This window comes from Colossoma macropomum, unplaced genomic scaffold (assembly GCF_904425465.1).
Source record: "Colossoma macropomum unplaced genomic scaffold, Colossoma_macropomum, whole genome shotgun sequence".
In the NCBI taxonomy this organism is placed as follows: Eukaryota; Metazoa; Chordata; class Actinopteri; order Characiformes; family Serrasalmidae; genus Colossoma; species Colossoma macropomum.
The window spans coordinates 5731306-5748069 of NW_023494784.1; the positions used below are offsets into that span (position 1 = coordinate 5731306).

At 39.6% G+C, this 16764-nt stretch overlaps 1 protein-coding gene across 1 annotated transcript in view; it reads right to left on the reverse strand.

The window, feature by feature from the left end:
* thsd7ba (thrombospondin, type I, domain containing 7Ba) overlaps window positions 1-16764 on the reverse strand; it is a 333528-nt gene that overhangs the window by 88355 nt on the left and 228409 nt on the right. The window contains exon 14 of the mRNA XM_036576800.1: window positions 4924-5115. Coding sequence (XP_036432693.1) covers window positions 4924-5115 — 192 coding nt within the window. The remainder of the gene's footprint in view (window positions 1-4923; window positions 5116-16764) is intronic.

Consider the following 16764-nt stretch of genomic DNA (forward strand, 5'->3'; position numbering starts at 1 on the left):
GGCTACATATATATATATATATATATACACATACATACATACATATACATAATATATAAAACATATGCACACAGACAGTAGAATGGGTTGTACTGATGAGCTAAGTGACTTTAAACATAGGACGCGAACAGTGAACAGTTTGGGGAAGAACCTGTTCTGTTCCAGCATGACTGACCCCCAGTGCACAAAGCAAGGTCCATAAATTCATGGCTGGGTGAGTTTGGTGTGGAAGAACTTGACTGGCCCTCACAGAGCCCTGACCTCAACCCCGTCAAACACCTTTGGGATGAACTAGAATGGAGATTGGCCCTCTCGTGAAACATCAGTGCCTGCCCTCACAAATGCTCTTCTGGATGAAGGAGCACAAATTCCCACAGACTCTCTCCAACATCTTGTAGAAAGCTTCCCAGAAGAGTGGAAGCTGTTAGAGCTGCATAATATGAGGGACCAACTCCATATTAATGCCTATCCTGTAGGTATAATGTGTAGATACTTTTGTTAATATAGTGTATGTTGCATGCAACTCACAGCATGCAACTAACTACCTGAAAGTTTCATTCAGCTGACGTTCTGCACCTGCTACACTCTCCAGCCCCATCCTGCATCATTAATGAAGCCTCCTAAAGTCCACAGCAGACCCCTTCAATTAAACCTGCCGCATGATTTCGCTTAGCTCACACATTTCATCCACTTTCTTTTTCTTTTCTGCTGCCTTTCCAGGATTTTGAGATCATTGCTGAAGCATGTGGGCTTGATCATTTTTAAGTGGATGGGATTAGATAAATCACGTAGCGCAGGGCCTTTGAAATCTCTCCACCGTGAGATGCTGTGCTTCTTAATGAGAGCCAATCACGCCTTTTGAGTCTGAAGCTGAAAGCTTGGCGGTCTCCGTCTCCCTGACGTCTCTCTAATCTTCTGCAGGAATTGTTCACAGTGGGTGATCTTTGAGTATGGAAATGAGTGTCAAAATGAGTGTGGAAAACAACTCTCCATAAGCGCTCCAGGGGAGGAGGAGTGACAGACCATAAGGTGTGAACAGAGCGATGGAGCTAAGAGGAAAGTTAAGAGAAAATCTCTCCTCCTCAGGCTGCTTGGAGAGATTTCTGCCCCCACAGTACAGACAACCCCGTCTTCGCCCCCCTCATTTACCCCACACAGATCCCTTCGCCACTCTTGAAGAGGAATTTCACTTATTTCTCAAAACTTCTGCATAATTGAGTGTGTGAGATGTAAACAGAGTGATTCAGAGTGGTTTGGTGTGAAATGGTTCAGATGTCTTTACAGTGGTGGTGATAGGAACCAGGGGTCACCATGACTACAACATAAATATAGACATTTTATTTACTATCCAGAACCACCAGTGAACCTACACTCATGGTTTTGGTTCTATATAGCACCAAAAAGGGCTCTGCTATTGTTACAAGCTTGACATCATAACAATATCAGAACCCTTTTCAGTGCTATATAGAACGCTTTTCGAAAATGATTTATATATAGAACCATCTACAACACATTCTCCATCAGTCTGAAGGACAATTCACCATGCAAAGAACCATTTAAGCATGCAAAGGGTTCTTTGAGTGTTTATGATTCTATATAAAACTATTTTTTTTTACTAAAGAACCCTTGAAGAACCATCTTTTTTAAAAGCATACCTGCAATCTCTTAAATAACAAACAACTGGGGACAGTTTCTCCATGAGTACAGCTAAAAGTTAATAAAAAGTTTTTCATCTCATCACTGTTTGGAACATTTTATTTGACTTTGGTGTGAATATCTGTGTTGACGTGTGTGCTGTGTGGCTATATTGTCATATTAATATAAACATTAATATCGGATCACATTTTGTGTCTCGAGGGGTGGAGTTGGAGCTAGATCTTGATCTTGTATCTTTGGGGAGAGGGGGGGGTGCAAAGCCAGAGACCCAGCTATGACTTGGTGCCACATTGCTAACTACACTGTTAGTAATAAAGGTTCTGTGAAGCTACATTATTCATTTATGAAGGTACAAACAGTGTAAATGTTCTCTCAAAGGTACAACAGTGGTTTGAAGGTCTGATTGTGAACCTTAAATAAGTTTTTCCAGGTGAAAAGTTCGTATTTGCACCTTTTCATAACCGAATGTTTTAAAACAGAACAGTAAAATAAAGTCCTGGAGACGAGACGGGGTGTGTGGAGTCAGTACAGCTTAGAACATATCATTTCAGTGGATTATGGTTCAGTTATGTTCCCTGACTAAAGGTACTGAGATGGAGTCTTGAGGGAACCACCCCAGTGACAAGAGGGGGACTGCCCCAATGGTAGTTTACTACCTTTCTCCTGAGAGTGTAAGGACTTAAAGACTTTGGGCACATCCGTAAACACTAACATGTGTCCTGGTAATTAACATTTCAGTATCAATAAGCAGCAATCAGTGACTATTAGCTTTCTATTCTAGATCAAAACATCTTTAAAAGTGTGAAAAACACAAATTCAATCAGATGAGTCAACTGGTGTTGTGAACATAAAGCCAGAACTAAGCGACTAACAAGACACGGGTGAACCGAATGATGAGGGAAGTCCCCAAACAGAATCCCATGCTGCTACATTCAGCAACAGAAACATGATCTTGAGCTAAGCTGCACTCTGAATGAAGAGTCTCTATTGGAAACCCTCTTTAGTTTACTGCCGTGCTCAAAGCCAAACTGTAGATATTTTATTTATTCAGATCTATACAAACTGACAGCTTCTTCCCGAAGAGCTCTACGCCGCCAGGCTATTTAGAATCAGTAAGTAAACGGCAATTAGGCGCAAAGCACACAGAGTTAGAGAGAGTAATGATGAACAGGTCAAAGCAGGAGAGGAGGTGGAGGTTTTCTGGGGTTTACAGTACACAAGGCTAATACTGACTGCTAACTGAGCGCGGTGAATAAGAGCAGCAGGAAAAAGCCCAGAGGCAGTACTGAAACATTTATTAGCACAAATGGTGGGAGCCGCGGTGGACATGAGACAACACGTAACATACACAAGGTCTCATTATGTTCACCCACACAACCCAATCAGGAAGCTTCTCACGTTTATCTGACATGACCGACCGCAGGAATGAACTGAGTGTGCATTATCTCCCCTGTGAGTGAGTCACCTGTGAGTTCACGTATCTCACCACTCAGTGTGCATTCATTTCACTCGTGAGTGTCTGTGTATTTTATAATGTACATTTATCTCACTTATGAGCAAGGTGCAAAACATAGGAGGTCCTGGGGGGGTCTGGGACCCCCTAATTAACCTCTTGGGCCCCCTGACTGTCTCAAAACTAAAATTCTGAGGGGTCCCTGAAAATAAACTCACTATGCCGTTATGCTGTCCGTTAGGAAAATCACTCAAATACGGATTCAGTGAAGCTCATTGTTTATCTGCTTTACCCACAACCAGCTTCTGTCCCTGGTGTTCTTAACTAACTAGAGCTGCAGCACTGCTCTGCCTCAGGGTGGCGCTGTAGCAGACTGGTTCACCCAGTTGGTCCTTCATAGCCTAGAAACTGTAACTCTGCCCGGATTCCTCTGAAAAACTTTACAATGAGCTGCAGCAGATCTGTAAATCTGAAAACTCGCCCAGTTTCCCAAGAGTTTGGAGTGAAGAGTGACTGTTCCTCATTTCTCACACTGAAGACAGAAGAGGAGACGAGGAAGATCTCAGTTAGTGAGGAAGAGCGCAGAACCGCACTAGAACAGAGACTCTACAGAAGAGGAGACGAGGAAGATCTCAGTTAGTGAGGAAGAGCGCAGAACCGCACTAGAACAGAGACTTTACAGGAGAACAGCTGGTAAAACAAACATACTTTTGCCATTAAAGCATCAGCACATTATTATATATTATGATGTTATTATAGTGAAGGTCTTACTTGTGAGCATATCTCACTTTTTTATGATATTATTATAGTGTGTGTCTCATCTGTGAGCATGAATCTGACCTGTGAGCGTGTATATCTCACCTGTGAGCGTGTATCTCACCTGTGAGCGTGTATCTCACCTGTGAGCATGTGTATCTCACCTGTGAGCGTGTATATCTCATCTGTGAGCGTGTATATCTCATCTGTGAACGTGTATATCTCACCTGTGAGCGTGTATATCTCATCTGTGAACGTGTATATCTCACCTGTGAGCGTGTATATCTCACCTGTGAGCGTGTATCTCACCTGTGAGCGTGTATATCTCATCTGTGAGCGTGTGTATCTCATCTGTGAGTGTGTATCTCATCTGTGAGCGTGTATCTCACCTGTGAACGTGTGTATCTCACCTGTGAGCGTGTATCTCATCTGTGAGCGTGTGTCTCATCTGTGAGCGTGTATCTCACCTGTGAGCATGTGTATCTCACCTGTGAGCGTGTATATCTCATCTGTGAGCGTGTATCTCACCTGTGAGCGTGTATATCTCATCTGTGAGCGTGTGTATCTCATCTGTGAGCGTGTATCTCACCTGTGAGCGTGTATCTCATCTGTGAGCGTGTATATCTCATCTGTGAGCGTGTATATCTCACCTTTTTATGGCATTATTATAGTTTGTGTATCTTACCTGTAAGTGTGTGTATCTCACCTGTGAGCATGTGCATCTCATATGGCTATGACGTTATTATAGTGAGTGTATCTTACCTGTGAGTGTATCTCATCTTATGATGTTATTACAGTGTGTGTATCTCACCTGTGAACGTGTTTCTCACCTGTGAGCGTCTGTATCTCATGACGTTGCTATAATGTGTGCATCTCACCTGTGACCATGTGTATCTCATGTTATTACGACATTATTATTACAGTGTGTGTATCTCATCTTATTATGATGTTATTACAGTGTGTATCTCACCTGTGACTGCGTGTTTCTTACCTGTCAGTGAGCATTTATTTCACCTGTGAGGGTGTTTCTCTTTCCTGTGTACGTGCGTTCATCTCACCTGTCAGTGTACGTTTACGGCTGCGTTTGCTGCCACATCCCGAGCACTCGGTGAACTTGCTCCATGGGCTAAAGGTGCAGTCGTCTTTGCAGGACACCCAGCAGCTCCGCACTCGTGGGGGCATCGGCCCCGCCCAGCGAATACACTCCGAAACTGACACCAGCTCCTCGTTCTCATCCATACAGCTCAGACCTGAGAACACACAACATTTTAGTTGACATTAACTTTCAGTTAATTGCAGAATCTGCTGAAACTTTCCCTCTTGACCATCCCCCTTGGTCAGTGGGCTACTGAGACGTAATTAAATACCATCTATATACTGCCTGCCACCAAGAAGGAAACATTCAAACACGTACGAGAAGGAGGTCACGCAAAACATCAACAAACAAAAGTTACAGAGTTTACACAACAGTTTGTGGATCTTTTCACAGATTTTATACCACTTATTTGCCACTGGTGGGATGTGAATGTGAGTTAAGCTGAAATTTGTTTGGGTTTAAAATCGACAAATGAATTAAATTAGGTGAAAAACCCTGACATCCCTCTGGAAATTCCAAAAATGTGCCATGTAACATCACTGGTGGACGACAGTGAAGATAGCAGATAACAGTCTACTATGACTGACTTTTAGACTTTTTTACTTCTGCAAAAATGACTCCTGTTCTGTTTGAGCATCCCATTTTATGGGTCAGTGCTTTTCTATGGAGATTATATAAGCTGTGCACAATAGAGCACCTGCGTCAGCAGTGGGTGCACCTGAAAGAGGAATACCTTTTCTGACTAGGTCACAAAATCCCAGCTTAATTCAATGTGTGAGATGTAAACAGAGTGATTCAGAGTGGTTTGGTGTGAAATGGTTCAGATGTCTTTACAGTGGTGGTGATAGGAACCAGGGGTCACCATGACTACAACACAAATATAGACATTTTATTTACTATCCAGAACGACCAGTGAACCTACACGAGTCTTCTGAGTCTATATGGAATGTTGATGATGGAAAATAGTGGAAAATCTGAAATACTAAGTTTTCTCTGGGGACTATTTTGCCTCACAACACCCTGCATGTATCCCTCCACCATGAATGGAGTTTAAGTTCTCACAACTATCATAAAACAGTGTCTCAGTCATCAGGCAGTGAATTCATAACCATTTCATGTAGGAACTTTCTGTGAGGGAGCTTTTAGAGGTGGACGTCTGGTTCCTATCATATGTACTGTGAACAATTCTGACTCGGTAAGTTTATCTAGAACAGAGCGTTTCACACCAAACCAACTCTTTTGCCTCACAACACCCTGCACGTATCCCTCCACCATGAATGGTGTCTCAGAAATTAGGCAGTGAATTCATAACCATTTCATTAATAACTTCCTGTGAGTGAGGTTTTAGAGGGATTAAACTCTTCAGTTGTCTGGTTCCCTGAACAGAGTATTTTACATCAAACCACTGTGAAAGACGGTGTGTATAGCTTAACCAATTACTTATGAGGAAATTCCCAAATTCGCTGAGCTCCCAAGTTCAGGCAGAGCAGCTTTTCTTACAGCTTGATATGAGATCCGACAGCGTCGCTCTCGTTTGTTACAGTTTCTAAGAATACTTAGCCAAACGAGGCTGGCGGTCTAATAGAGATGTTGTTGGAGAATCAGAGATGCACCTGCCAGTTGCAGATATTCAAGGTGAGAGCTTTAGAGAATCTATTTCTGCGCTCATGTAAACCCTCGTCTGCTGGAACGCACGTCAGCTTCATAAACGGACAGATGGTGTCTTGAACTTCCCGAACGTTGCATCACTGCTCCGGAGCGATAAATAGGATATAAACGGCTGGAACTGATGTTGATGCTGACAGACACAAAGGCCGTGGAGAATAAGTGCCGTTGCGCTTTCTCTTTTTTGTTACTGTTCCCTCCTCTCTCTTTTGTTTCTCCTGCCGAGCGCAGCTCTCAGATCCTCTTCAGCTTTTCTAAACATCTCCGTCGCTGAAGGATGGAAAATTATACGCTTGGCAAATGCGGAGCCACCTGTTACCTTTTCAGAAAAAACGATGCAGTTAAGTCTCCCACCAGCGAGTGCGTTCACCAAAGACAACAGAGGCTGCTCAAAAGAAGGAATCCTCCCAGTAACTTGCTCACTTATTCACTCATTCATTCATTCTCTCACTCACCTTCACTTTCACTCACCTTCTTATTCATGCTTTCACTCACTCACTCATTTACTCATTCACTTGCTTGCTCACTTCTGCACTCATTCTCTTACTCACTTACTCATTCATTTATTTACTCGCTTGCTCATTTACTGATTCACTCAATCATTTATTCACTGATTCAGCTTTTAGTTTTAGCACAGCACTCTAAGCAGGGATTTCTCAGTAGCATCACACCAAACTGGACAGAGAGTGATATGAAGAACAATTCTGTCCATTTTTCAGAATTTCTGCATAATTTTTTGAGATGTAAACAGAGCAGTTCAGAGCGGTTCAGAGCGGTTCAGAGGGGTTCAGAGTGGTTCAGAGGGGTTTGGTGTGAAATGCTCTGCTCTAAAGAAACTTACCAAGTCAGAACTGTTCACAGTGGTGGTGATAGGAACCAGACGTCCACCTCTAAAAGCTCCCTCACAGAAACTTACTACATGAAATGGTTATGAATTCACTGCCTGATGACTGAGACTCTGTTTTATGATAGATTTGAGAAGATTTTGGCCTTGAAATCCACTCATGGTGGAGGGATACATAATATGCAAGGTGTTGTGAGGCAAAATAGTCCCTAATGAAAACTTATTATTTCAGATTTTCCACTATTTTCCATCATCAACATTCCATATAAACTCAGAAGACTCGTGTAGGTTCACTGGTGGTTCTGGATAGTAAATAAAATGTCTATATTTGTGTTGTAGTCATGGCGACCCCTGGTTCCTATCACCACCACTGTAAAGACATCTGAACCATTTCACACCAAACCACTCTGAATCACTCTGTTTACACCTCACACACTCAATTATGCAGAAATTTAAAACATAATCTATGGATTTCCCCTTTGAAAGTGCTTTCCCAGCTTCTGAGTGTTGTATATGGAGTATTAGACAGTTTACACATTAAAAAAATGACAATGATGCGAAACACTCCAGACACACTTCAGATTATATGCACAGACATTTTATTTGTTGAGCTTATTCCTCATAAAAATGCATTCTGATGTAAATTATCAAAATTTTATTAGCTCTGTTAATGTTACCCTTTGACTGCACAGCTGTTGTTTTTGGAAAGCAGTGAAAGAAGCGATGAGTCTGAGCCGTGAGTTCAGATCGTGCTAACAGTAAGAAAGGAAATAAAGACGCTGGGGGAGCTGCTCTTTGAGCTTAATTACATACAAAGTGATTACACAGGGACTATTGACCATATGACTAATAGCAGAGTGCTCAGAGTTACACAAAGGCAATTAAAGAGACGTCTCATATCTGCTCTCAACTATCCAGCACAGCTACAGACGCTACCTGCTGAATAACAATGCACTCTTATCCAGGCCAGGATAATTACACTACTACCACAGAACTGACAGAAAGGAGAATTCCCACTCTGTAACGTCTTCCGGGTTTCTCAAACACTAGAGGGCGCTCCTGACTGTGTCCAAAATGAACAGGTTAAAGTGGTACATTTGAACAAAATCATAGTTTTTAATGCTTAAATATCCATCCATCCATCCATCCATCATCTAAACTGCTTATCCTTCTGGGTCGCGGTGGGGTGCTGGAGCCTATCCCAGCTGTCATTGGGCGGAAGGCTAATGCTTAAACATTCTTAATGTAAAAGAATACATTTATTTCCTGAACACTGAACAGCATAAAACATTTTAACACTGCTGTTATATTTTTAAGAGCTTTTAAACTCGAGTTATAGGAGTTTAAAACGGGGCCTCACGCATATTCATGATGTCAGTGAGCGGCAACAGCCAATGAGCTGCTCTGCTTGCCAACCAATCAGCACTCAGTAGCAGTAATGCTAACCAATCAGCACTCAGTAGCAGTAATGCTAACCAGTCAGCACTCAGTAGCAGTAATGCTAACCAATAAGCACTCAGTAGCAGTAATGCTAACCAATCAGTGCTCAGTAGCAGTAATGCTAACCAATCAGCACTCAGTAGCTGTAATGCTAACCAGTCAGCACTCAGTAGCAGTAATGCTAACCAATCAGCTCTCGATAGCAGTAATTTAAACATCCTGCTGCCCCAAACCTGTTTACTGTAGAAAAAACATACAGGTGAGTTTTCTTTGTTTTTTTAGTGAAATACATTCTTCTCCTTTCTAAGATTAGAGGAAAGTTCTGGGCGAGTGATTAGAAACTATTTTAACTTTTCGTTTTTAGCTGTTTAGCTGCATTTACCAGCCATGTTTTGATATAATAGAGGAAATAGGAAGAGATCAGAATCCTCATAAACCAGCTCTGCTACTACTTCTACTGCTATACATGAGGAAATATGCCTACAATATAAAATGTAAGCCTTAGTTCAGAATTATAGTTCAGCCATGTTATTAATTTTCAGGAGATGTTTCTAAGGAGATTAGATATAAGATAATGTGCTTGCATAATGAAGGAGAAAGTCAAAATAAAATAAGTGGGAAAAAAAAAAAAAACAATAGTTTCCAAAACTGGAGTTCAAAAACTCATTAAAATCTACAGAGAACATGGGGCTCCTAACAACCACCTGGAAGAGCTGGTCGACCCCAAAACTGCCCCCATCAGATAAACAGCACTTAAAGCTTTCATCTCTGAGAGAGAGGAGAAAATCAAGCTGCTTCAGATCTGAAAACATCCACAGGTGTTTCTGTCCATCCTTCCACTGTGAGAAGACGACTCAGCGCTGTGGGTCTGAAAGGATGTGTAGCTGTCAAGAAGAACCTCACTGAGAAAAGGAGACGGACACATCAAACAAAGAAGCTGAACGATGGACTGACCGCCCCACAGTCCAGACCTCAACACCACTGAATGTGTTTGATTACTTCAGAAAATGATCAACCAGCTTCTAAGACTGAACTTTGGAGGTGCGTCTGCAGATTCTTTGAGGAAAAGAATGGGGGCTGTAATAAAGTGAAGAGTACTGCAGCAAAAATGTACATTATATATTATATTAGCTGCTTCTATGCAATTTTCTGATAAATATTTTTTTACTGAGGCTGAGAAATGAATAACTTGCGCAGAATGGATGTTTTGATTGGAAATTGGAAATAAATGAAGGGTGGTCATTTACTTTTGCCTGGTATTTTAATTATTACGGCTTTCAAAGTTGCTAAATTATAAATTTTAGCTTTAACCTATTTTCCCAGTTCAACCCTTCATCAACATGCACTGTTTGTTGCTTTGATAGAATCCTTGACTCTCGTTAAATACAGCTTTTAATGGGCTTTCAAAGCAAAACCTTAAGCATCTTCGGAAGACTATGCTGGACATTCTTCTGAAATTTGTGAAAGGGCTTCTGACCTTGGCATTGCACCATGAGGGTCACTTGGGCTTTTCTTTATGATGCAATACTCTGGCCCCTCTTTTGTAAAAGCGTGTTAACATAAAAATTTGTTTTTGGTTGTGCTGCCTGACATTTCAGGAAGTAAGAACTTGCAGACAAAAGTTTTTGTATGAGTTGAACACTTTTAAAGTTGCCTTATTTGCAACATTTTTTGTATTCTAATGTTTTCAAATATAAAATAATGTCCAACTCTTTAGAATTCCATGTAACTAAATGGCCGTTTTTGATAGTTAACTTAATCAACATGTATGGTTGGACTGACAATTTTAGACTTTCAGAGGCAAAAAAGAAACTAAAATGAATTTTATATGGTGCACTGAAAATTGTTTAAAGATTTATTGTTGAATAAATTAATATATGTAATTTATTTATTCATTTTTTGGGGGGAAAATAATCAACTTGGACACAAAAAATGCCCATCATGTCGATGGCCCTTATATATAGGCTTGACATTGTGACAATAGCAGAACCCTTTTTGGTTCTATATAGAAACCTTTCTAAAAAGGAATATACAGAACCATCTACAGCACTCTGCAAACTGCAATCTGAAGAATGATTTCATTTAACCCTTTAATCATGCAAAGGGATCTTTGAGTGTTCAGGATTCTTTATAGAAAAACAGTCTTTTTTAAGTGTGTGTATACATTTCGCCACTGTCGGAACAAAACCTAACTTTACAGGAGAAGGAACAAACATACTTTTAATGTAAGTCAGTGGAACCAGAATTTTTTCCAAGTAATTTTGGCCTTTTTTTGGTCCATTCATCATGAAGTTTGCACACAGTATAAAGGGCAAAAGGTATTTTCAAATTATGCCAAAAAACTGAAAAATGTATATATACAACCATAGGTTGTAACATGCAGACACTGTTGCTCTCACCAGACGTCAGGGATGAAAATAAAATTCACATCATAATAAAATATCTCCTACTTAAACACCAATGTGGTCTGAATGGAAGGTTTAGAATCTACATGTTCCACACAGTTTCTTGTCTCAGTGACCTATGAGTCAGAAATAATTAAACAGAGTGTAAGGAGAGGAGTTTCCGGGTGTAAACACTCTAGGAAGGGTTATAGTTAGTCCTGTGGAATGAATTTTGAATTATTTTGAGTAAATGTTTCTAATGAAGGCGTCTCCCAACAGCACTGACAGACCAGACAAGACCAAAGCCCTGAAAGAGAAGGATGAAGGCTAAGCTGGTGTCACTAAACTGTTAAATTTGAAATGTCTCTCCATCCCACCGCAGCAGACACAGAGCAGAAGCAGAGAGGCTGAACTCCCACCTGCTTTATTGTTCATTATGAAGATTCCTGAGTCCTCATTAAAGCCACACTCTGACATTTATAAAGTCCTTTCTGTCTGCGTTGAGTTTTTGGTGTATTTCTGTTGATTCTCTAAGACTAAATCTAAAAGCACTGTTTACCAAATATGATTAAAATCACAGTCATTAACACAATCATAACGAGCCCTAAAATATAGCAATTTAATCATTATCTATCAGTTTGGTAATGACTAATAATAACTGATAATCAATAATGTAATTGCTACATAGAGTCACTGTCCAAAGAAAATCAAGAGTTTCCAAAATGATAACTTTACACAATTAACGACATTATTCCAAGTAATTTTGGAGCGTTTCTATTGGTCCATTCATAATATATATATTTTTTTCCACTATATAAAGGGCAGCTCACATACTGCAGAAATCTCCAAAAGTTGAGATTATTATTATTATTATTATTTTTGGACAGCCAGAAAATGTTTTTATATACATTTCAATGATTAACCATTTATTTAAGGACATATAAATCATTAAGGTATTTTGGATTGAAGAAACTAAAATTAATGAAACACTTGGTTTGAAATATTCAATGTTATTATATGAATTACTGCTTATTACGCTTATATGAATGGAAAGCAGTTACAGATACAAGTTGCTGGTATCACAATTACAAGCATGTTTCTAATGAAGACTAACAGAATAAATTGTGTAATTAACCTGCAATTTATTATGAAATTACATTGACATGATAATGTAATGTAAGGGGGATGTTTAGAAAAACAACAATAATAACTCTACTAATGCTGTGTTTACATTATGATGGCACCACAGTGGCTGGTGGAACAATCTGGAACAAGTTCAATTTTGCTACAATGGTGTTAGTAGATTTGGATGCTAAACACTGATAGCTGATGTCCAGGGACTCTCAGTCGTCATTCCTGACCTTCAACACACTGAGATACGGATTCAAAACACCTCATTAGACTGTTTAAAAAATGGCTCTTCAAGGAATTTTTAATAAAGAAATTGCTCATATATTGAACCATAAACACTCAAAGAACCCTTTACATGATTAAATGGTTCTTTGCATCATAAAGGGGCTCTTCAGATTGATGGAGAATGTGTTGTATATGGTTCTATATAGAACCTTTTTGAAAAGGGTTCTTTATAGCATGAAAAAAGGTTGGTAACACTTTCTATGAATGTCACCTTTGTAAGCATCTATAAACACATTTATAACGTTATAATGTATTCATAAGGCATCATAAACATGGTTATAAATATTTATGAAAAAGAATTACACTGAATTACATTTTATAGCCATGTTTATTATACATTATGAATTGTTAATATAACGCATTATAAATAGTGTTAATAACTTGTTATAATGTCAGTGCCAAAGAAGTCAGTCCCAGCTTGGAGAGCGTAAAGTAAAGACAAATACCAAGCTAACGGTGGTGAACATTACCTTTCCCACATTGGGTAAAACACTGATGGCAGCTCTAGTTTAAACTCTGACATTTGAAGCCTGTAATGAGCTTTACTGTGAATGTTTTAGTGTTTCAGTAAATCCTTCAGTAAATACTTCAACTTGAAGCCTCACTCTGAACACTGGAGGAGGCTTTAGTACAGTACGCTTCACTTTACTTAGAGCGGACAAATACGACTTACGAGCTCTTATAATTTTTTATGATCAGTACTTATAATGTATTATGTTAACAATTCATAATGCATAATAAACATGGCTATAACGTATAATGCATTTTTATAAATATTTATAGCTATGTTTATAATGTCTTATGAATGCATTATAACATGTTATGGATGTGTTTATAGATGCTTACAAAGGTGACATTCATAGAAAGTGTTACCAAAAGGTTCTTCTATTCTTACAAGCTTTACATTGCCACAGTGGAATAACTCTTTGTAAAACCATCTAGCACATTCTACATTAATCTGAAAAACCCTTTCATGATGCAAAGAACCCTTTAATCATGCAAAGGGTTCTTCGAGTGTTCATGGTTCTATATAGGACCATTTTCTTTATTAAAGAACACTTGAGGAACCAACTTTTTGAAGTGTGTAGAGCATAACAGTAACACCATCAGCCCACACACAAGCAGGAACACCACTACACCAATAATACTATCATAGCAATGATTGCAAACATGGCAGTTCTGCATGAAGCACAAAACACCAGCAATATGAAAATGTAGCACTGGTTGATGGTTCACTGCACAATAGAACACTGGTTCTCTCATGTAGAGTCAATTCTGTGCTGTAAAACACTCCTAAATGAGCTTTAAATCACTGCTAACAATATCAAACTACAGCAGTAATGCTTAGTCCTGTCTTCATGTTGGCTACGCTCTGAGAAACTTTCTTTAATTTTCTACACTGACATTCCACAGTGCAATATAATTAAGCCCACATGGTGAGAAGACGTCCAACAAAGCCGGGGAAGGACGATTTTGGGTGTTATTTGTTTAGCTGCTGCTTCCGGGGACTGAAATCAAATCTGACTCCAGCTCTCTCAGTCTTCTCTGTGGGTGTTTTGTGCTGTTATCTGGGAAAATGACCCCCCGTGCCTTTAGAGAGGCACTGATTTACTAACATGCCTTTAACACGTCTTATTGATTCCTATTTGACTTGTAAATTTTGCCCTGTGACCCGCTCGGCTGTGTAGGAGGAGAAAACGGAGGAAGATCGTAGCTAGCACATCCACAGCTTTTATTTTATTCTCCTTTTATCAGTTCTTCTCTCAACTTTTCACTGTCATAACAAAGTAAAGATTTGGTCCACAACAAACAACATTAGTTCAACAGTTCTAACCAGCAATAACAGATGACAGATACCAGGACCGTGACTGGTAGATCTCGGCCTTCAGCTCAGGGCATAAATGTCAAATGCACCTCTAGAATATTGCTAATATTTGTGAGCACATCAGTGTGGTTTCTCATAGTATGTTAGCGCTGAGCTAAGCTGGTGCACATGGCCGTTCTGCTGGCCCTGTTTTGTATTTCTAACAACCGCATCAAGCCTGGTTACGCTACAGCTCTCATTCACAATCAGTGAAGTATCTAGAACTTCCAGAACACCTAGAGTGTTTTTTTCCTCTTGCAAATCAAAACATAATTGGCTGGTTACTCTGTCACCAAATCTTCTGATGAAAACATGAAAATGAAATAAGAATATTGCTATAATACTTGCAGAGTTTGGTAACACTTTGTTTTAGTGGTGTTTTGTAGATGATTAATAAACTCTTAACAGATTATCAGTAACACATCAACAACATATCAGTGGAGTAGCAGCAGTGAAGCATCTGAATACACTGAAGTGTTGATACATTACTTACATTAAGTAGATGTGTTGTTAATATGTTACTTCAATTACACAAAACCTAACCTTACCAGCCTTACCCAACACCTAACCCTCACCCTGGAACTAATCCTAGCCCTCACCCTGGCCCTAATCCTAACCATAACCATAGCCTCAACTCAAAACCTAATCCTAACCCTCACCCTGACCCTAATCCTAACCATAACCCTAGCCTCAACTCAAAACCTAATCCTAACCCTCACCCTGACCCTAATCCTAACCCTCACCCTGACCCTAATCCTAACCATAACCATAGCCTCAACTCAAAACCTAATCCTAACCCTCACCCTGACCCTAATCCTAACCATAACCCTAGCCTCAACTCAAAACCTAATCCTAACCCTCACCCTGACCCTAATCCTAACCCTCACCCTGACCCTAATCCTAACCATAACCATAGCCTCAACTCAAAACCTAATCCTAACCCTCACCCTGGCCCTAATCCTAACCCTCACCCTGGCCCTAATCCTAACCATAACCTTAGCCTCAACTCAAAACCTAATCCTAACCCTCACCCTGACCCTAATCCTAACAGTAATCTTAATTCAACCAAAAACCTAATCCTAATCCTAAACCTCACCAGAGCCCTAATTCTAACAGTAATGTTAACTTCAACCAAAAACCTAATCCTAATCCTAACCCTGGCCCTAATCCTAACCAGCAACACTGCAATACCTTCCCTAATGCATGACTCTGTCCACGACAGGCTTACCTTCTGACCAGTAGAGATATCATAACTGAGTTGAAGTCAGACAGCTGAGATTACACAACAAAATCAAGAAAAAACACCACCAGAAAACTGGAAAAATAAAAATGTGATATTGGATCATTTTCCTCAATAAATAAATGACCTAATTCTAAGTCTAATATTTTTGTTGCATTTGTTTAATCTGGTTGTATTTATCTGCTGCTAGGACGTGTGTAAAAATCTGATGAAGTTTTAGGTCAAATTTATACAGAATTCTAAAATAATTTCAATTTAATAGAATTCCAAGCGACTTTCAAGCACCACAGTATATCATTTCTCACCCTCCATGAGACCCTGTGAAGTTTTCGGTACATGCTGTTTATTGTAAGATCCTTTATGTTGTGCAACTTAAGTGCAATCTAGTTTCATGTAGGTTTCAAGTAACTAAAGTCTTCACTGTTTAATGCCAGCCTTAGAAAGTAAGGTGGGGCTTTGATTGAACAACCACGAAACGACTCACTTATGATTGTGACAGTTTGATTAGTCACAACACAAAGACAGCACAGAAAACAAATCAGAAAAAATCATTCCTTAATTATCGTATTTTAACGAATGATTTGTGTCTATTTTGAATGATTTATTGTGACATTCCTCCAGCAGGCATGGTGGGGGGTGTTTAGAGTCTTGTAGAAAATAAGGGTCTCGCTCAGAGTTACATGAGTTATGGTAAAAGTGTCTCCAACATGAGTGAAGATGACAAGAAGGATAATTTAGTCTAATATGACACATGGAGGTCTGTTTATAGACTAAAATAACCCGATACAACAGCACGACATTATCAGACATACACAGTTCATTAGAATGTCATATTCCGCTGCTTTAAAGGGCAAAGCTAAATCGGAGTTTCCAGCCAAAACGTCTCATTTTCAGGCCGACAAGACAACGACACCATTTCCGAGGTTTTCCAACTCTATTTCCCTCTTTTT